Source organism: Culex quinquefasciatus, chromosome 2, assembly GCF_015732765.1.
Source record: "Culex quinquefasciatus strain JHB chromosome 2, VPISU_Cqui_1.0_pri_paternal, whole genome shotgun sequence".
Lineage (NCBI taxonomy): Eukaryota > Metazoa > Arthropoda > Insecta > Diptera > Culicidae > Culex > Culex quinquefasciatus.
Genome location: NC_051862.1, coordinates 200,481,428 through 200,503,149, shown reverse-complemented (window position 1 = coordinate 200,503,149; position 21,722 = coordinate 200,481,428). Strand labels below are relative to the sequence as shown.

General features: G+C 35.0%; 2 protein-coding genes across 2 annotated transcripts in view; both read right to left on the bottom strand.

Moving 5' to 3' along the window:
- Positions 1 to 3,181: 3,181 nt before the first annotated feature.
- The window catches only part of LOC6046111, a 98,106-nt gene continuing 79,565 nt past the window's right edge, over positions 3,182 to 21,722 (bottom strand). Inside the window, 4 exon segments of the mRNA XM_038257065.1 lie at positions 3,182 to 4,609; positions 4,659 to 4,978; positions 4,980 to 5,336; positions 5,338 to 5,614. Of these exon segments, the coding sequence (XP_038112993.1) occupies positions 4,023 to 4,609; positions 4,659 to 4,978; positions 4,980 to 5,336; positions 5,338 to 5,614 (1,541 nt within the window). The 3' untranslated portion in view covers positions 3,182 to 4,022.
- Positions 18,503 to 20,522, bottom strand: LOC119767726. Its single transcript, XM_038257064.1, has 2 exons — positions 19,241 to 20,522; positions 18,503 to 18,756 (listed from the first exon to the last, which is right to left on the bottom strand). The coding sequence occupies exons 1-2, from the start codon at positions 19,497 to 19,499 to the stop codon at positions 18,698 to 18,700; spliced, it is 318 nt and encodes a 105-aa protein (XP_038112992.1). The 5' UTR covers positions 19,500 to 20,522; the 3' UTR covers positions 18,503 to 18,697.

Sequence of the window (21,722 nt, the reverse complement as noted above, 5' to 3'; positions counted from 1 at the left end):
TCGAACTGCAGCCCGAGGTTTGTAACAGAGTCCGACAGAGCTACAACCTCTCCGTCGAAGACAATTTCCGTTCGCGGCTCAACTCTTCCGGTCTTACAGAAAATGATGGCCTGCGTTTTCTTCGGGTTTGGGTGCAAGCTGTTTCTGGAGGCCCACCGGGTGATCGTTTCAAGGTCGTCGTTCACGTTTTCGATCAATCTGTCGACCTCGGATATCGGCCCGGAAAGGTAGACGTTTTAAAATATTTAACAACAGATTTAACCTTTTTAAACATATTAAAGCATAATTTAATTACTAAATTATTATAACTTTCATATATAACTATTCTTATAAATCTGTATATACAGATTTTTGGGATTTTTGGGATCGAAAATTTGTAAAATACAGATTTATCTGTATATCTGGCATTACTTCCCGCCCAGAGCAAAATCGAGTTTTTTTACGGCTTTCCTTGCCATTTTCTACAGAATTGACCAAATTGGATGGAATTTGAATTGGAGGCAGTAAACACCTTAAATAACACTATGCAGGAAGAATGGAATCATTTCATTCATTTGTTTTCGAGAAATTTCAATTTGAAGTGAAAAATTAGTGGTACTCTGGTGCAAACATGGGCGTTAGAGGGTTTTAATACATTGCATTTTGCGAGATAAAATCACGTTTCTCAATAATAATATTTATAAACTATTTCAATTCGCCCAACATTCGAAAAATTGATTATTATGTAAAATGGTGACGTTAATTTCAAAATTTAATCGCACGTATATTGAGAAAATTGCGTGTAAACTTTTCAATTGCGCAAAAAGCATCAAAGTTTGATTCCAATCGAAATCTGATGAAACCATTTAATTCAGCACCCAATTTCCTTTAAAAAAAAGCAGTCGAGTTTTGATCTATCATTTTTGTTTCCGAGATAAACTACCGTTCTATGCATAATTGTTCCATGTTCAAACAAGTGCAACTGAGAAAAACGCGATTGAAAATTTTCGACCGTTTTTTGTGTTTCTACGCATAATTGTCCCATCGGTCCCTATTCACCCCATATATCCCAGTTAACAGTTTATCACTCTTTTTTGTAATCATCTTGCTATACCTACATTATATAAACAAGACATAATACTACGTAAAACTGATAATTTCGTGAAAGAAAATAGTTGGTGGGACAATTATGCGTAGAAGTACAACGGTGGGACAAACAGAACTGGTGTTGTTTTCAATGAGTTTCCAAACAAAGTACTAGATTTTATGTGTTTTCGAAAAGTAAACATCAAACTGAATCTAAATAGGACATAAAGTCATAATTGACCAAAAATGACATGGGACAATTATGCGTAGAACGGCAGTATAGTCACATAAAGGCTAGTATGCAGATCGGAAGGAAAGGGGCCAAGAAACAGCTTTACGAACAGCAGAACAAAGGAGAGGGAGCGATTCCCTGGGGCTTTTCTTCACCCTCTCTGACTCGCTTGCGCTGCTGCTGCTGCCCATTTGATTTTTTTTCTTGACCGATTCCTTTCGAAGTGCGTATACACTCAAACCCCGTTGGTTTGACACCAACTGTTGTCAAACGAACGGGGTCACTTTTTAGTTTGACACCCTTCTTACACGGAGTTCACACACACTACTAAACGTTTGTTTTGATAGTGTGCGTGAGCGCCGTGTAAAAAGTGACAGTTCGTCACTTTTTAGTTTGACTTTGACCAACCAACGGGGTACAAACTAAAAAAGTGTCAAACGAAAAAGTGACCAACCACCGGGGGTTGAGTGTACCGCTTAAAAAAAGAGGTTTTTTGAAAGAAAAAAAAATACCAAAATCGCAAAACTTTGGGGCGGTGCAAAAAAAGAAGAGGTGGTCCAATTTGGTTCAAAATCGGGATCCTTACATGTTTTGATAGTATCAATAGCTAAACCAAATTTGAGCTTGATCATAAAACGTCGATTTCGAATTTGTACTTTTTTGTGAACAGTTGAGGCGAAATGACTCATATATGTTTTCAGAATCAATCAATAAACTGAAAATGGGGCAAGAAAAAATAATTATCAATTTCGTAAAAATGTGAAATATAAATTAAAAAATTGGATTGGAAAACTTGGATTGTTATACAGGATGACTCTAAAATTAAATTTCTTGTTTTGCATGTGTTTATTACAAATTTAAATTTGCTTTTTGAGGAATTTGTATAAAACTGATTATTAGTAAATGAGTGAGCAAAAAATGGTGTAGTTTTTTTAAAAAAACTTTTAAGTAAAAATTTTTGTTGGGAAAAGGCTTTAAAAAGCAAATTAATTATAATGATAACAAATTTTGCTGCATATATTTTTAATATATTTAAAATGTTTCAAAATGAGTCAAGAAATTAGCAAAAAAAAATTACATAGGAATTTTTCGCTAATAACTGAAAGAGTACATTATAAACATAATTTCACCAATTTTTTTTCAGTAAAATTTTAATGAAGTTATTTTTTTAAACGATTATATTTTAATAAATATTGAGTTAAATATTCATTAAAAGGATGAATTCATTGAGTTGTATATTTTAACTATTGAATTGAAAACGAAGTGAAATTTTTTGTACAATTTTCGAGTGATTTTGAAGCCAAAAAGATAAGAATTTAAAAACCGTTGGTTTGATAATGATACGTAATATTTATTTAGAATTATAAAATTAAAATTCATGTAGCAGTGAAATAAAAAACACTTTGAATTCATCAAATTCACCAAATTTTCATTGTTTTCTCGAGGTGGCACACACAGTCTTAAATTCATATAATTTTCTAACTCATTTTGTTGGTTTCCTCGAATTTTTAGATACTCAATACCAGTGTTGAAAATCTGGCGCAAAAAAAAAAATCTGATCGCAGCAAGTTGATGACTAAACCCAATCATTCTAATTTTTATTATTTATTTTTTTTTATTTTTTTTATTTTATTTTTTTATTTTTTTTTTATTTTTTTTATTTGTCTCTGCGATCAAGTGACAGTCAGGAAAAACGAGATCAAAGCATACTCAGAGGGGCTTTCTTCAGGCAATCATTATTCGCCCGAAGAGATTTTTTTTCAACCTTGCTCAATACGATTGAAAGTTGTGTGGGGACTTTTATGGGCGACACAAAGTAAACTCAAAGTAACATTTAGAAGAACTCTCTTTTTCTTTCAAACCACTGTAAATAAAAACCATTTATTGAGATAATTAAATTTGATATATTTTTCCTCTTTTGTCATCTAGGGTATTCCATATCCAATGAAATTCTTCTGTTTTTTTATTATTATTATTGTATTGTTTAGTTTTGTATATTAATATTCCTCCCACCCTTTTCGTCATCATCACTGTTCATAATCATCAGTTGACTCTCGCTCTGTGTTTTTTTGCTGAGTGTGAATGAGTTTTTTCTTCTTCTGTTTGTGTGTGTGTGTGTTTGTGGATTTTTGTTTTCCTCTATATATAATCAACCACCTTAAAAGGTTTGCACTTCTTTTATTGAAGTTTTGCTTTTTAGTTGTTTGTTCTGCTCATTGATTTCATACACAATATTATTCAACGTAGTAGTGCAAGTAGCATTTAGTTTCATGCAATAATTCTTATTCCTTTCTACTAACATGCGGTTTTAATTACGTACGTAAACAGTAGTGTTGTGTATGATATCTGCGTGTGTGATTTTTGTTCTCTTTTACTTTCTGTTGAATTATGTTTTTTTGATATATAAATCTAAGAGCTAGTTAAGAACTCCAATTAGTTTTTTTTCTTGTAGTATTTTAAAACCTTCATCGTCGACTACGATTTTTTAACATCTTTTTCACCGCGATTCTCTCTAGCAAATATGTACGTCCAAACCAAAGGTGAATCGCCCGGCAAATGTAGCACGCACGTTCTACGCGTGTGACACGATGTCCTACGGATGTTCAGCTAAAATCTCCCGAACTACACCTACAAATCACGGATTGCGTGTTCAAATGTTCAACAGTGAGTTTGTGTAAAGCATAAATTATGATGTTTCAACAAAGAAATAAACTCAATTGACGTGTTATTTGCCGCCATCACCGCCGTCGGGTTTTGGCGAGGATGGCTCCACCGCCAGGATCACATGTTTACCGTGCACTTTTGGCTGCTGCTGCTGCTGAAGGTGGTGCTGGTAGGGGGTGGGCGGCAGGGCCACGTTCGAAGCCGTTGAGGATGCGGACGAGAGGGTTTGCTGCTGTTGGTTGATGGACTGGTTGGAGGATTTGTTGGAGGTTGTGCCGTTCGGTTGGGCGGTTGAAGTGGCCGCCGCCGAGTTGTGGTGGTGGTGCATCAGGGTGGACGCGCTCGAGCTGGACGACGACTGGTTGTCGTAGAAGATCTCCGGCAAGCTGGTGCTCGATTGGATGCGATTTGTACTGGAATCGAAGTGAAGCTTCTGGATCTTCTTCAAAGGCTGATGGTAATTGTTGAGGTTCTGGGAGGTCGAGGGAGAGTCCCGACTGCCGTGCCCGCTGTTGTTATTGCTGCTGCTGCTGCTGGTGGTGGCACTGCTTTCGGCGACGACGACCGGGGCCACCGGTGCCGACTGCTGATGCTGCTGCTTCACCTTTGTCACGTTCGGGATCATCATGACCCGCTGGGGCCAGGTCGCTCCGTCATGCAAATGTTTTCCTATAATTCGTACTACTGCTACTGCTACCACTAACCTTATCTCTATTGCTACTCCCTGTTATCACCTCGTTCATAATGTCCATTTTAGAATCGTATATCAGCTTGCGGATCTTTTCGTTACTTTCCTGGATCATGTCCTCGAGCGAGTAGTAGTAATCGCCGGTATGCTGGGGCTTCTTACGGGTCGCAGCCGCCCGTCCCGCCATCCAACCGGCGCCCAGTCCGCTTGTCCCGGCGTAACCCAACCCACCACCGTCCAGCTTGTTTACGTGAATGATCTTGTAGTGGGACTCTTTCGGATCTCCGCTCAGATTCTTCATCAACAGCGTCTCGTACTCGCAACCCGCGGCCACTCCCCCAAGTGCCTTCCCCACCACCACCACCACCACCCATTCCCGTCACTTTTCTCTTCCGCTTATGCTTCCTGTTATGCTTCAGACTATAATTTCCCTCATCTTCGCCCGAATCCCGCATCCCCCTCTCATCGTCGTTGTAACACCGGAACTGCATCGTACTGCACTCCCCAAGCTCGTCCCCTCCGCCCCCGTAACCCCCGCTCAGCCGATTCGGTTGATAGCCACCCTTCCGCACCCGCGCCACATTCCGATCGTACGCCAGCTTCGCCGGCGGTTTCAAAATTGACCGCACAATCATCGCGTCCGTCGGCGGCGGAACGATCGACTTGAACGATTTGGGCGTATCGCCGACCCCGCCTCCCGACCTCTTCCTGCTCGATGTAGTTTATGTGGATCGGCGACAGTTGCAGCTGCAGCGGCGGTTCCGGACTGAGCTGGCCATCGTTGGGGGTAAAGTACACCGACGCTTTGCTCTCGTCGACGCTCTTGGCCGAGTAGCTCTCCAGATACTTGAGGTTGTAGTCGGACGACTTGTACTTGATGGCGGCGGCTGCGATGACGGCGGAGGCCGCCGCGGCGTCCATTTGGGAGAGTTTCTCGATGCGGGACTTCAGGTAGACCTCGAAACCTAAAAGAGAAGGGACGGCGTTTAGAAATGGTTTTGAATGCTGATGAATGACATTGATGAAGAGAGCAATTATCCCAAAAATAGCTCTGTGGCCAAAGAAAAAGTTTGCCTCATGCATGAACACATGAAAAGAAATGTTCTGATCGATTTGGTTTTTTTAATGAAAAAAATATTAATTCCATGTTACATTTTTCAATTACTGGTGCAAATAGAATTAAAAAATTCTCAAAGGCGTGACAACAATAAAAAAAATATTTTAAATTTTAGATTCGATTCCTCAGACAATATTAGCCTGTGTGCAAATATTGAGCAAAATCAGCGTTAAAATTTATCTTAGAAACATACTTTTGACGAAATTTCCACACAATTAACATCACCTTCCAGAAAAAGGTCGAAAATGTTGCCTTTCTCCATATTTTCATTCAAAAATTATCATCCAAACTTCAACTATCAACAGCGACCCTGAAACCTTAACCGATTTGGCTCAAAATTTACACAGATGCTTAATTTTGTTTAAGAAATCGAGCCAGGGATGACACCTATGATTTTTAAGAATGTCCCGTTTTTGTTGGCACTCTAGTGGTCTCTAAATTGATTTAAAACACATCAAACTGTACAAGTGTACACTTTGGTTAAAAATTAGACTAGGATTTTTTTTGTTATGAATCGACTTTTATTTGGATGGTACAACCAATAAATTGAACCAATAAATTGAATTCTAGTGTTTAGTTTGAAAAAGGCCTATCACCCCTTGGACATTTTCAAGTCTACAATTTGTATTCCCCTCATAAGACATCACTTAATTCCTAGTCATCAGGAATGTTTCGGCACTGTATAAATAATGCGCAATGCGTATCTCTCTCTAAGCTTTCACTTTATTTATACCTCAAGGGCAAAACCGCTCGTATTTAGTAGCCGCTCATTTGCGCTTGCTCATTAAAATGAGCGGCTCATCTGAACGGCTCTTTCGTTTTTTTCTAAAATTTGTTGAAAAGGCTATTTAAAAGAATGGTGTGATTTATTTTTTTATTGGACTTTTATAACTTATTTGAAAAACAAAAAGTAAAAAGACAAGATTGGCTGAAGACCATAGGCGATTTCTTTGTAAAGATTCCTACTCAAACCTAACCGTTGGAATAATTTTATGTGGCAAGCACACAAACTTAAATTTAGGATTTTTTTTAGAAAATTTCTATTAATTTAGCGAAATTGCTAAAATTAAGACAAATCATGCTTTTTTTATTTTATGAAAATATTTGGCAAACACTTTTCTACATTATGATTTAATCAAAAATAAAATCTATAAATGCCAAAGTTTGATCAGGCAAAATAATTTATTTATTTATTTTTTCCAAAATCTCATAAACTTTTTAGAAGGTAGACATTTTGAAATTTTCAATAATGTATCTTTACGATTGATTGATAACTTTAAGCGGCTCGCTCTTTTTTACCCACCTCTAATTTATACCATCTGGGCAGACCTTGACATGTCTGATCCAAAGAGGATATTTTCTAAAATTTTGGTTTTCGATTTTCGAATTTCGTTTTTTCTACGATAATTTTTATTTCAACATTTTCTTTAAGGTTCGAGCAAAGTTCAATTTCTTAGATATAATATTTTTAAAATTGAGATCTATTTTGGTAAAACTAAAGAAACTCCATTAAAGTACAATTATCCAAAGAAGTTTTAGGTTTTTTCTTTTGCATTCTCAAACCGATTTCAGTTTTGAAACCTTTTGAAGGCAAAACATAAGAAGTTGAAGAAAAATTACATTGATAGTTCAAGATGTTTTAAATAATGTTACGAAAATATTTATAACAAATTCCTTTAACGTTTTTTTTGAATTTTCCCGTGCTCAGGAGATTATTTTGAGCAACTTTTGTCTACGAAAACTTTACTTCTCTTGTTTATATTTTTCTTGCTGCATTTTTAAGTTTTTATTTGAATTCATCTTGTGTAGTTTATGTTTGTTTTAGATAGTATTTGGCTCATATCATTCACCTTTAGTCTTTTTAGTTTTTCAGGTATTTGCAGCCACTTATTCAATTCTTTGTTTTTTACATTTTCTACAATAGAATGATACCTTACCATTTGAATTAGAAAATGCATAGTCTGGGACAATACAACTTGTGATTGAATTTTACATTGCAAACATTATCGAAGAAACCAAATTAATTAAAAATATTGATCAAATTAATACAAAGTTACAAACGTTTTGATTAAATTTTTGAATTACCATCAGCTATCTAATTTGTATGGAAACTTTCATGGCAAAAATGCTTCTTTGGACATGGAAAAGATACCCATAAATGTAGAGCCAAATAAAAAAAAAAAGCAGAACAATAAATAAATTGCTCAATTCTCATCAAGTTGCCCGAGAATGCCTTTGATGAGAGTCCGGTGGAGACGCATGATATCTCGTTCAAGCTTAATGCACCACCATGCGTCTCCAGCCTTTTTACGATGCCGGGAAATGAAAAAAAAGTTTCTCTCTCCTTCCAGAAGGAAACCACGTGAGCGACGAAAACAAACAAACCCAACAAAGAAAGCAAAGGAAGAACAAAGCGAGGAAGTGTTTGATGTAAGCCAGAACCAGGACGAGAGAAAAAAGAGAGGGAAAAGCATTTTCCAGAAGCCGAAGCTCCTGCAACGTTGAACCGGCAGAACAGATGATTCTGCTTTGTATGTGTGTGTATGCCTAAGTGTTATGGTGTATGTGTGCCGCACGCGATGAATAAACATAAGCTCGAGCTCGTTCCTATGTAGAGTGTGCAGAGCATTACACTACATATTATTCACAGCTGAGGGTGCTGGGTCTGAAAGAAGTGTGCAAAAAAAAAGGAACGCTTGCAATTTGATGGAATATGAAGGCGAAATCTTGTCGAACGGTGACGATGCGATGGCTGGTGGGATTGGCGTTATCTCGAGTGGAATGATGTCATATCGTGATGGTGAGGGCGTAAAAATCGATGAATGAATATGATAAAAAAGGGCTAACCCGTGAGAAGAATGTGTTAGCTGTTGCGAGCGATGGAATTCAGAGGAGAAAATTTTAAGCATTTACACTAAATCATAACATCAATTGTAGTTTAGTACCAAAAAACACCTTAAAAATTTTTTAATACTTTTGAAAATAGAAAAAGGGTATTTTTTGGTAAAAATAATAATTTGTTTTAGAATAAATATTTCATTATTTTATTTCTTCATATTTTCCAGATTTTGTTCGTCAAACATAAATTTCATCGATAAGCATTTTACTTTTTTTTTGTAGTTTTTATCCTCAGCTCTAATTACTTCGAAGTTTTTGGTTCCAGGATTTTTTTTTAATAAAAGATTAAATTTTCTAGATTACCTGCTCAACATAGGTTCCTATGTTTTAACTACATTTTGAAAAAGAATGCGAGATTTATTTTGAAACTAAGGGTACTTGTATTTGTTTTACTCCTACCTTGATCGAGATCATTCTAGATGTTCTTCCGGAGAAAATGTAAAAATAATCATCAAAATCGAAAAAAAGAAGGCCACTCATATCCTGAGCAACCGTGTTTAGTTGGCGATTAGCTAAAACTTTATTTAATTCATTAGTTTGGATGGCATCGGCTTGGCCGGATTTTTGTCGTACTTGTGATTTCTGGTCGTTTCTTTTGCCTTTCTATCGATCTTCTTTTCTCTACTTTTTACTTCTCCTTTCTACATTTCCCTTAAGAAAGATTTGTTCCCACTCGGCTAAACCTGTAGTGGAACGTTATTCTCGTCGCAACAACAAACATAAGGTTTTTGAGATATTTGGTAGTCTTTGAATAGAAAAAGTGACTTTAAAAACATGAACAAATTAGAAAGGCAAAATGTAATGCTAGGATGTAATAAAATATGCCAAATACTACCAAAAACAAAGATAAACTAAACAAGATAAATGAAAATTAAAATACTAAAAATAAAACAAGAAAAACATAAAAAAAAAGAGAAATGAAGTTTTTTTGTAGAACAAAAGTTGCTCAAAATGACCATTTACAATAGTAAAAAAGTAAAATCTTTCCCAGTTCCTGAGGGGAACACCCTTGAAGAGTATCGGGGCCGGCATTTACAAAGCGGATTCAGTGGCAGTTTCATTCTCGACTTAATGTTAACATGTTAAGGTTAATGTTAACATTCCATAGGTCGCCTCCCTAAGGTGTCGTGATAAGGTCCAGTTTGTGACGATACACTACCTTCCCTTTGCTAAGCAATCGATTCCAGAAGGGAAAAGATCACTAGTTGTGTTGGTCCGAGCCGGGATTTGAACCCCGATCTACCGCTTACGAGGCGGAAGCGTTACCACTGGAATACGTGGCTCGGTCAGAAGACCATTTACAATCATCTTTCAAAAATTATATAATACAAATATTATTTTAAAACTTTGCAAAATATAAATTTGAAAGGTTCATTTAGTATATTTTTGTAATGTTTAACTATTTTACGTGGAACAAAAAGTTAACCCTCTACTGTCCTTTTTTTGATTTTTTTTATTTGTCCAGTGTTCAGAAGGTCATTTTGTTATACAAAAAACTTCACTTCTCTTGTTTTATGTTTTTCTTGTTTTATTTTTAGTATTTTAATTTTCATTTATCATGTTTAGTTTATCTTTATTTTTGGTAACATTTGGCCTTTTCTACCACATCCTATCATTATATTTTGCCTTTCTAATTTGTTCATGTTTTTAAAGTCATTTTTTCAATTGTTTGCCATTATCAATTAACATTTAAATTGTAAAAAAATGCGTAGAGGCATATTATGAGACACTACATTAAATTATTGCATACTTTTTTTAATTTATAATATAGGAAATGTTAGCAAAAAACACAGCCAAAATTGACCCATAAAAAATTACATTTTTAAAAACATTGGCAAAATCACATAAAACAAGCCAAATATCTAACCCCAAAATTATCTAAAATTTGAAGAGTACTTTTTACTATGCCTTTGAAGGATCAAAATTGGTTGAAAAATGGATTTTTGGCGATTTTTAGATCGAAGCCCGTCTAAAGCCACCTTTTTTGGGTTGTAGAGGATTGGAAAAATTAAAAATAACATTTGGATTTTTTTAAGATTTGCAATGGCCTTAAAGAAAAAAATAAACATAACTTGAATCATTGTTGTATTTCACAACTTCTAAGAATTGTGGGAAAATGTATGTTGGTCAAGTTTTCTCGTTTGGTATAAACTACTTAATTTTTGAAACCTTTTTATAATTATTAAAAAATAATTTGTTGCAAATTATTTCAATATTTGTAAAAAGTTTTGAAGCCCAACTGGTTAACGAATAGTTTTTCACTTTGTTTGTTTTTTTTTTAACGAACAGTTTCTGGATTTTATTTGAAATAAATACTACAGGAGTTTCCAACTAATTAGAATCATGGATATACATTTTTAACAAATAAATTAAAATTATAGAGGGTTTTGGCTGCAAAAGCATTTATGGGAAAGGCCTTAGACCTTCAATCACAAGCTTCTAAAAAGCGTTTTCACCTAAAATGGAATCAAAACTATTTAAGTATGAACAACAAGCAAAATTCCATCAATAGTTTTTCTACCAGAAACATGTTTTCGTTGTTGAAATTTAGCTCTATTTTAACAATGTTCTGAAATAAAATAAAACAGAATCATTTGATAAAGAAAAAAAATTAGAAAATCTGTGCAAAGTCAATGCCACAATAATGAAATGCTTGAAATTAGTAAAAGGAAGATGAAAATTGCAATTATTCAAAACATAATCATATTTTTAAATTATTTTTTCTACTCACATAAAAAGAAGAGCTTCGATGAAATAATTGTATGAGTTCATAGAGTTTGAGGCAGGTAATTTTTTCACAATATTTTATGAAATAGTATAATCATCTTTTATGTTGTTTGTAATTCCATTTTCCATAAATACATGTCCAAGGATAAACACGTTTTTGTTTCCTGAACACACTTAATGGTACCTTATTTGTCAAAGTTTTTCCCTCCAGCTTTTCCACTAATGCTAAAATCGATTCTCATTATCAATAATAATTTGACTTCATTGGAAGGGGAAGCAACCTGGAACAAATATGCATGTCCAATCGACATCAAATTATCAAAATGGACTCCATTCATGGTTCCAATGTTCGAACACCATCGGAGCCCATAAATTGTACTGACTTTTGTCATGCCATCTATTCGAAAACTTCCGACAAGACACATCATCGCCTCTTCATTACAGAACCTTCGACATGGACATGCGGTGGCTCTGCCCTTGGTCTAATCTAATCACAAAGTGGCATTGTTTCATCTGGATCCTATTGAAGCCCACCTGGTTAAGCCGTTTCCGATGCCCGTTTCCCACATAGAACAAAACGCCGCCCCTTTTGCTGCAGTTACTCTTCGTTGCACTCTTGGAGCAAAATCCAGCCAACCCAGCTGAAGCAAAAGGCAATTAACCTTGAACCTTTGAAGGCAACATCGACCAGAAGAGGCAGCGCCATGAACCCTTTTTCCTTCCCTGATGGCAGCGCGCTTGCGAACGGCCAATTGACCCGGGAACCACGATCCCGGCTACGATGGCCATGTGCACCAGGAAAGAGAGAGAGAGAAAGAGAGCTCCACCAATGCCATGGTTCTTGTCGTTGACAGCTGGCTGAGCTGGGCACAAATAGATTGTCCCCCCCTTTATTCTTCTTCTTCTGTGCTGCTTCGTTCCAGGCCGGAATCGATAGCGCACGACCGTGTCCGTCAGCGCCACACATGCCCTCGTTGCTGCTAAACTGCACTCCAAAAAGTGCCCCCGGAAATGTCTTTTCAAACGAATGGCCCAAGAAAATCGCTTCCAGGAAGTGCACGGTGGGAAAATTTTTGATATTTTTTGAGTTCTAACAATTTGTTTGAATAAAAACGGACAAAAACTGTAAAAAAAACACACCGTGCTTCCGTTTCACATAGAAATAATAGAAGCCAACCCTATGGCTGGTCGATATAGATTCAACAAATAGGCCTATTTAGCATTCCGGAAAGAAAGCTTCCCCTGGCTGCCCACTTCTGCCACCATTACGGTGGGGCACTTCTAAACAAGGAAGGGGGTGGTTAAATTCTCGTCAGCTGTCAGTAGAGAGGGTGGTCGACAGGTGACATACATGTATGCATGATCCACCTGGTGCTTTGTGGGAAGAAGGATATTGTAATAATAATAAAGAAGGGCATAGGGAAAGTATGATAGGAAAAAAACACACCCCGCTAGAGGGTTGTTGAAAGGGAAAAATGGAAAATCTATTGACCGTGACTTCGAACAGTGTCACGTTCTTCGGGGGATGTTTTGTTTGCGTCAAAGCAGGCGCATCGATATGGTTTCTATGCTGGCAGTGTGGTAAACAGGATAGAGAAAGTTATAGGTATTTTTAGTGTGTTATTGCATTTTCATGTAACCGATAAACAAATCGATATGAAAATGTTTTTCGGATGCATCATAGTAGGTAAAATGTCGGCAAGGCAAAGCTTTCTACTTATAGAATGGCACCAAACCAAAGATTATTCGCTTTTGCCCTATTGCTTTAAGAAGTTTGTAGCTATTTGATAGGGTTTATCAAAAATGTATCCCACAAAATTAGGGAAGGGATGTTGGAATTAATCGCCCCAACATTCTCCAGGGTGCTTTCTAAAGGATGGCTGGGTCAGATTTAGATTAGATAAGATTAGATTACTTTAAAAAAAAAAGTGGATTTTAATTAAACTTTAAATTAATTACCATTTTTAATTTTTTTTTGGCAATTTGGGAGCATTCAAAGCAGAAAAAAGCATTACTTTTGCAAAAAGGGCGCAAAAATGTGGTTTTGAAGTTATGATTTTTTCAAGCTTGTGATGATCAATAGGAGCGTCTTTTATTACGTAACGCAAAAAAAAATGGATTTTTGGACCCCCTCACCCCCTCGTAACAAAATTTCCATACATTTTTTTTTTAAATGTATGAAGCGTAACACGGCCTCCACGAATCAAGAATAATATTTCAAAAGAGCCAATATTACGCTCTTTTGAAATGTTAGTCTTGATTCAAAAAACTTCAAAATATTGTTCTTTAAAAGATCGAAAAATTTCACGAATGAGCAGTTCTCTAGGATTTCGGTCATTCGATTTTTTTTGTATTTTTTAATCCGACTGAAACTTTTTTGGTGCCTTCGGTATGCCCAAAGAAGCCATTTTGCATCATTAGTTTGTCCATATAATTTTCCATACAAATTTGGCAGCTGTCCATACAAAAATGATGTATGAAAATTCAAAAATCTGTATCTTTTGAAGGAATTTTTTGATCGATTTGGTGTCTTCGGCAAAGTTGTAGGTATAGATATAGACTACACTGGAAAAAATAATACACGGTAAAAAAATTTTTTATTTAACTTTTGTCACTAAAACTTGATTTACAAAAAACACTATTTTAATTTTTTTATTTTTGATATGTTTTAGAAGACATAAAATGCCAACTTTTCAGAAATTTCCAGGTTGTGCAAAAAATCATTGACCGAGTTATGAATTTTTTAATCAATACTGATTTTTTCAAAAAATCGAAATTTTGGTCGTAAAAATTTTTCAACTTCATTTTTCGATGTAAAATTAAATTTGCAATCAAAAAGTACTTTAGTGAAATTTTGATAAAGTGCACCGTTTTCAAATTATAGCCATATTTAAGTGACTTTTTTGAAAATAGTCGCAGTTTTTCATTTTTTAAAATTAGTGCACATGTTTGCACAGTTTTGAAAAAAATATTTTTGAAAAGCTGAGAAAATTCTGTATATTTTGCTAATTCGGACTTTGTTGATACGACCTTTATTGCTGAGATATTGCAATGCAAAGGTTTAAAAACAGGAAAATTGATGTTTTCTAAGTTTCACCCAAACAACCCACCATTTTCTATCGTCAATATCTTAGCAACTAATGGTCCGATTTTCAATGTTAATATATGAAACAATTGTGAAATTTTCCGATCTTTTCGAAAAAAATATTTTCGGAATTTTCAAATCAAGACTAACATTTCAAAAGGCCAAACATTCAATATTACGCCCTTTTAAAATGTTAGTCTTGATTTGAAAATTTTGAAAATATTTTTTTCGAAAAGATCGGAAAATTTCACAATTGTTTCATATATTAACATTGAAAATCGGACCATTAGTTGCTAAGATATTGACGATAGAAAATGGTGGGTTGTTTGGGTGAAACTTAGAAAACATCAATTTTCCTGGTTTTAAACCTTTGCATTGCAATATCTCAGCAACTAAAGGTCGTATCAACAAAGTCCGAATAAGCAAAATATAGAGAATTTTCTCAGCTTTTCAAAAATATTTTTTTCAAAACTGGGCAAACATGTGCACTAATTTTAAAAAATGAAAACTGCGACTATTTTCAAAAAGTCACTTAAATATGGCTATAACATGAAAACGGTGCACTTTATCAAAATTTCACTAAAGTACTTTTGATTGCAAATTTGATTTTACATCGAAAATGAAGTTGAAAATTTTACGACCAAAATTTCGATTTTTGAAAAATCAGTATTGATTAAAAATTCATAACTCGGTCAATGATTTTTGCACAACCTGGAAATTTCTGAAAAGTTGGCATTTTATGTCCTCTAAAACATATCAAAAAATAAAAAAAATTAAAAATCGTGTTTTTTGTAAATCAAGTTTTAGTGATAAAAAGTTAAATAAAAAAATCACCAAATTTTTTTTACCGTGTATTATTTTTTTCCAGTGTAGTCCGTATCCATACCTACAACTTTGCCGAAGACACCAAATCGACCAAAAAAATCCTTCAAAAGATACAGATTTTTGAATTTTCATACATCATTTTTGTATGGACAGCTGCCAAATTTGTATGGAAAATTATATGGACAAACTAATGATGCAAAATGGCTTCTTTGGGCATACCGAAGGCACCAAAAAAGTTTCAGTCGGATTAAAAAATACAAAAATTAAAATTGAAGAAAAAAGACCGATTTCGTAGAGAATTGCTCGAATGTTTCATGTTTTAACTTTGAAAATCGGACCATTAGTTGCTGAGATATCGACATTATAAATTTGAGGGTTGTTTTGGTGAGACTCCGAAAACAATCAGAAGTCCAACCTTCAATGTCGCTTAGGTAATTGTATAGCAAATTTTCTAAACATAAAAAAAAACAGAAATGGTCACTCATGGTCACCATTTTCAAAAATCGAAAAACTGCAAATATTTCGCTAAAATCAATTTCTCGGTGGCTATATCTTGACAACGGAACCCTTTATCAAAAAATCTGTAAAGTACTTTTCGATTGCAATTATAATTTTATATTTGTTTTTGCATTAAATTTCGAGTTTTTCAAAATCCTATAGCTCGTCGGCAGATTTTTGAGCATACTTCCCCTATGGCTCAAATGTTGCAGGGGTTTGTCCTCTAAAACATATAAAAAAAAATCTCGAAAATCAAAATATACGTATTTTTGGGTAATTGAGTTTTGTGACCAAAGTTGATTAAGAAATCGCAATTTTTTCCGTGTACCTATTTTTTCTCAATGGTCCTCAAAAATACCTACAACTTTGCCCAAGACACCCAATCCGAAAATCCCTCAAAACTTACAGTTGTACCATTTTTGTATGGACAGCAGCCAAAATTGTATGGAGACGTGTATGGATGAACCAATGACACAGAATAACTTTGGTCATAGAGAAGGCCCCCAAGTTTGAGCCAAATAAAAAAATACAAAAAAAATAAAAAATGATCGAAATCGGCCGATATCGTAGAAAATTGCTCATATATGTGTATATCCTTTCCAATCAGTTTGATGGCCGAGCGGGCTAACGCGCCAATTCTTACTGTTGGTACTGGGTTTGAATCCCGTCAGATGCTTTTTTTGTGTTTACAAAAATTGTACATGCAGTGTATAACATTAAGTGTTTTTTATCAAAGATGATTTGCATGCTTTTCTATGCGATTTTACCATCGATTTTTTGCTGTATAGTTTTCAAAACTCATGGCTTTTCGAAAAATAGAAAAAGCTATTCTTATTTTGAAAGACAAAACCTTTAAAATTCTTGTCGATGACCGTTATATTTTATTGATGGAAAATGTTCAAAAATCAATTTACAGAACTTGAAAAAATACTTTAGTGCAATCAATTTGAGTACACAACAATACAAATTTTCAAAGAAAATTATCAAGTGTGCCCTCTTTATCTCAAAATTAACCTATACTATTAATTTATGCAAAATACTCAACATTTTTCAGATATCAATTTCTAGAACATGGGTAATTCTCCGCCAACTCACACAGCAGTTGCCCTGACCCTCTTCGATTTGCGTGAAACTTTGTCCTAAGGGGAAACTTTTGTCCCTGATCACGAATCCGAGGTCCGTTTTTTGATATCTCGTGGCGGAGGGGCGGTACGACCCCATCAATTTTTGAACATGCGAAAAAAGAGGTATTTTTCAATAATTTGCAGCCTGAAACGGTGATGAGATAGAAATTTGGTGTCATTTGCTAAAAATTTTGGAACATGTCATTTTGTGGGAAATTTAATGTTCTTTTCGAATCTACATTGTCATTTTTTCATTTAGAACAAAATTTTTCATTTTGAAATTTCGTGTTTTTTCTAACTTTGCAGGGTTGGTTTTTAGAGTGTAACAATGTTCTACAAAATTGTAGAGCAGACAATTACAAAAATTTTGATATATAGACATAAGGGGTTTGCTTATAAACATCACGAGTTATCGTGATTTTACGAAAAAAAAGTTTTAAAAAAGTTACTTGTACTAAAATCCATTTCTATTGCCTGCAAAAATATAAAAATACTATTTATCGCAAAAAAAAACAAACGCATTTTTCAAAGAAGTTGAATTTTTTCTTCATGGATTTCTATGAAATATCAATGAATTTGCGTTTTTCAGTATGGTCGCTGCAAATATTTTTGAAGTTTATGTCCCTCGACTCTGACCAAAGTCGAGGGGGTGGGAGGACAAAAATAAATTTTTATATTTTATATAAATATTTTATTTTTTGGGAAAAAAGTTTTATGGTGCAAAACATTGTAATTTCATAAAAAGTTCAAAATATTTTTAAACGAGCCGAAACAAGCTTAATATGATTATCAATGCAGAAAAAGATATTTTAGATTGTTTTGAGTTGATTAGATTTCCATTTGCATAGAAATTTTCCATTGGGGGAAACATATTTTTTGTCCCCTGACTTTTCTAACCAATTTTGGAGGGTAACGACCTAAAAAAATAAAACTCAAAATTGGTAGGAAAATCGTAAAACCTTTAAAATAACTTAAAATCTTGAAGATCTGACAACCCTATTCAATAATATTAGCACTTAAGTGGAAGTTTTGAAGGTGCGACAAACCTCTAAGGATCAGACAATATGAAGTTCAATATATTGAATTTATAGAAATAATAAATTAATATGAACCAACCATCTTGAGGTGGACTAGGGGAACAGCATCTAACTCCAGCGTGCCTCTAATGTTGGCAGGTCAGAACTTTGACATTTGATTAAAGCTAATTAAATGCGTTTTCAACTGAAATCGAGTGATAAATAGCTCAACAAGAAGTGAGCAGGCAAGTTTCTATCAAAAGTTTTGCAAAATTTAGTTGTTTAAATAGTGAAAATCAACTAATTGGATGGAGTTAGGAGCGAGAGCATAACCTGTCAAACATAGAATTTCCCCTAAATAGCATTTTTCAATTAAAATATCTGATAATTACAATTACATTACAAAAGCTTAAGAGGTAAGAATTTAAAATTAGAGTTAGTCGGTTAGTAAAAGCAATTCCATGATCATTATTGTTACATTTTTGTGGATGATATTTTATACAGATGATGAGAATTTTGATGCATAACGATATAAATAATAAAATAACAAAAATAACTCATACTTAATTAGTCGCTCTAATTATGCGGTTGGGGTTGATTTGCTAGGGAAAAGTTCTACTTCTACTGGAATTGTGAGTTTGTGTCGGCCGAACATCTGGATCAGGACTCCACGTCGCATTCCCGGCTCGTTCGGTCGTTGAGTTGAGTTGAGTATGCAGAGGGTACGATTAAAATATTGTCGTTGGAGCTTTTTCCGATCACAGTTTTGTCATTTGCTCCCATTTCCGGTAGGGGCCATCGTCCACTGCCAGGGCTCCTGTTGTTGGTTGTTGTTATGCGTGTGTTCGTTGATTTTTTTGTTTGTGTTTGATTTGTGCGCAGTTTCACCAGGATACGTGGTACGACGACGTGTGGTTTGCCCAGCAACGTGTGAACGTGACGTGTCACAACACAGGTAAGGGTGGGAACGATTGATGAATGTTGTGAAATAAATCATTCAATATTAGAAAAGGAGAGTGAAAAATAAAGGGACGGACATAAACAATTGCGGGGAGTGCTGTCCAAATCATGTTGGGGAATGTTACGAAAAAGAAGGTTACGAAAGCAAGGTTTAAAAGTAAAATAAAACATTGAACCATTAAAAAAGGCAAACTAGTTAAATTTTAGAGTAATACTATTCATTACACTACAAAAGGCTAAAGCGTTATCTATACAATCATTAATCTTTACCTTAAATCCCAACATTTTAAAGAAAACACTCGAAGATCTACCCATAATATTTGAACCAAAAAAAAACTGACCTTCAAAGTCCTCGTCGTCCTCGTTGCGGCCGCGGCAGTTCTCGAAGTAAAAGCTGGGCAGATTCTCCAGCACCTTGTTGAGCGTTTGCTGCTGGTACTTGTAGCCCTCGCGCAGTCGTAACGCCTGGTGGGCGCTAAACTTGCGGATCTTGTTGCGCTGGAACACGTAGTTCTCGCGCACCCAGTTCAGCTGGCCCGTCGAGTAGTCCCGGACGCGTCGCACCTGCAAGGATCGGCAGGTTTTTGGAACAAAACACATTCGGGGAAGCAGACCAAAACGAAAGAACGTTGTTAGTGGAAGAGTGTCATTGATGGTACGATATTAATTTGTTGCAGCTGTGCTTCGGTTAGGAATGAATAAAATTTGATTCATTATTGCAAAATTTTGCTTCAAAAGTTTGGGTTAAAAAAGGAAATTCACAGCTGCGACAGACTAGCGATGAGTACCTGAAAATGGAGCGATTAATAGTATAGGGATTTTCAATCGTTTTTATAACACGAAGAATAAACTGCTATAAACTGAGGTGGATGTGAGTGCAGTGATGGCAAAAACTATAGATATATAGGACAAGCTGCGATCTGTGGGTTGTACACGATCCTAAAGGAACTCCAAGGCTGTTACGAAAGCACGTCTGCAACAAGCTTCGAAAACATCGTCGTTTCAAAAGCGAAATGTGAGCAATTGTGTACGAAATCGCTGTTTTTTTTTTCGTCCAATTCGTTTGCCAATTGCAGAAATAAAAAAAATCGGATGACAAATTTGAAAAGTTTTGGTAGAAAATAATTTCCAATTTTAAAACCAGCACATATCCAACATCAAAATTACACATCAATTTTACTTTGAACGTTCGAGTATATTTTAAATATCCTCAGTAAAACAGTTAGAATCGGATAATCATGTTATTGGTTAGTTTCATAGTAAAAAATATGAACATCACTGAAAGCAATTTAAAATGCAATTCATCGCTATCGTGCTATCTTGTCGCACGTGCATTTTGGGCCGAATTGAGTTTTGAAAGAACGTCATTTTGTGTATAGCTCACAGAGAGGGATTTGGCTTATGACTTTCACAGATCCCCAACTTTCTCGGAACTTCGTCATTTTTGTGATCTCAGGTTAGAACGTATTTGACACAGGTACAAGGTTAAATACCGTAAGCAATTTTAATTATAACTCGGGACTCCAGCAACCAAACTCAACCACATTTCAGGACAATGCACAGAATCGTCAACCAAACAAAACGTGTTTGTTATTGTTTACATGGCGTGCTCTCAATTTTGTTTATTCGAAGTCAAACATTAAAACGCGTTATTCTCGGGACGTAAAAATATAAATAATGAAATACCAAACCTAAGGCTACCAACTCTTGCTGAGCAAAAATCCGTATACTATTTTTATTTTTTTTATTTTTGTTAAACGTTTAAAAGTTTGTTTTCACGAAAACATTTCTAGAGCTTTTATTGGAAAGGTCCTATAAATACAAGCACAACACAAGGTTTTCACAAGCTATAGAAAGCCTTTTGATCTTTTATTTGATAAATATGTTTTGTAAGGAATTTGAAAAGAACAATTATTGACAATCAAGTTTAAAGTGAGGAAAACCCGGAAAATTATGTAAGTTATCTCTTTAAAATCAAACTGACAGTTAAATAAAAATTTCTAATTAGCAAAAGCTTTGACCCAATCAAAAAAGTTGTTAAAAAATCCGTACAAATCCGTATTATGCGAAAAATTCCGTACAAAAAATCCGGCCTGTTTAAAATCTGCGGAGAGGGTCGAAAATCTATACGGTAAGGAAAAAATCCGTACAGTTGGTAGGGGACTATACATAAACCACGTGGACACTTTGTGGGGGTATGGCGATTGTCCACGCTCCATACAAAAAAGTTTTTTTTGTATGGACAATTGTTCACAAGGGGAGGGGGGCGGGGGGTTGAGATATCCAAAAAAGTGTCCACGTGGTTTGTGGATGGTCCCTAGCCTTAATCAAACCATAGTTTCAGAATTTGCATGAAAAAAGTGATTTAAAATGCATTTTACACTAGTTCAGTTGTTTTGCAATCATTAGGTTTCAAAAATGTAAGATTTGACGAAAACAAAAATTTCAGCAAAAAAAACTTTTTGTGATAATGAACATTAAAAATTCTTAAGATTTTTAAATTAACCCAAACATGTTAAAAATGATTCTAAACGCATGGGAATGCACTTTAAATTGATTTAAATTGATTCAATTTTGAAGTTTTTTGAAATTTTTTTCCCCCCTGATGTTTCGGGCCAATTTTGAAGGAGGGGACAAAAACTTTAAATACCAGCCTTAATTGTTGAAAAAAAAACTTCACAGGAGCATAACGCATTTTAAAACGCTTTTGTCATTTGAATGTTAATTTCTTTGTTAGCAAATTTCTGCTTTTGCATTTATTTTTTTCTGATGTTTTTAAATCATTTGGGGACTTACTTTTGACCATTTTTAAATTCTAGTCTT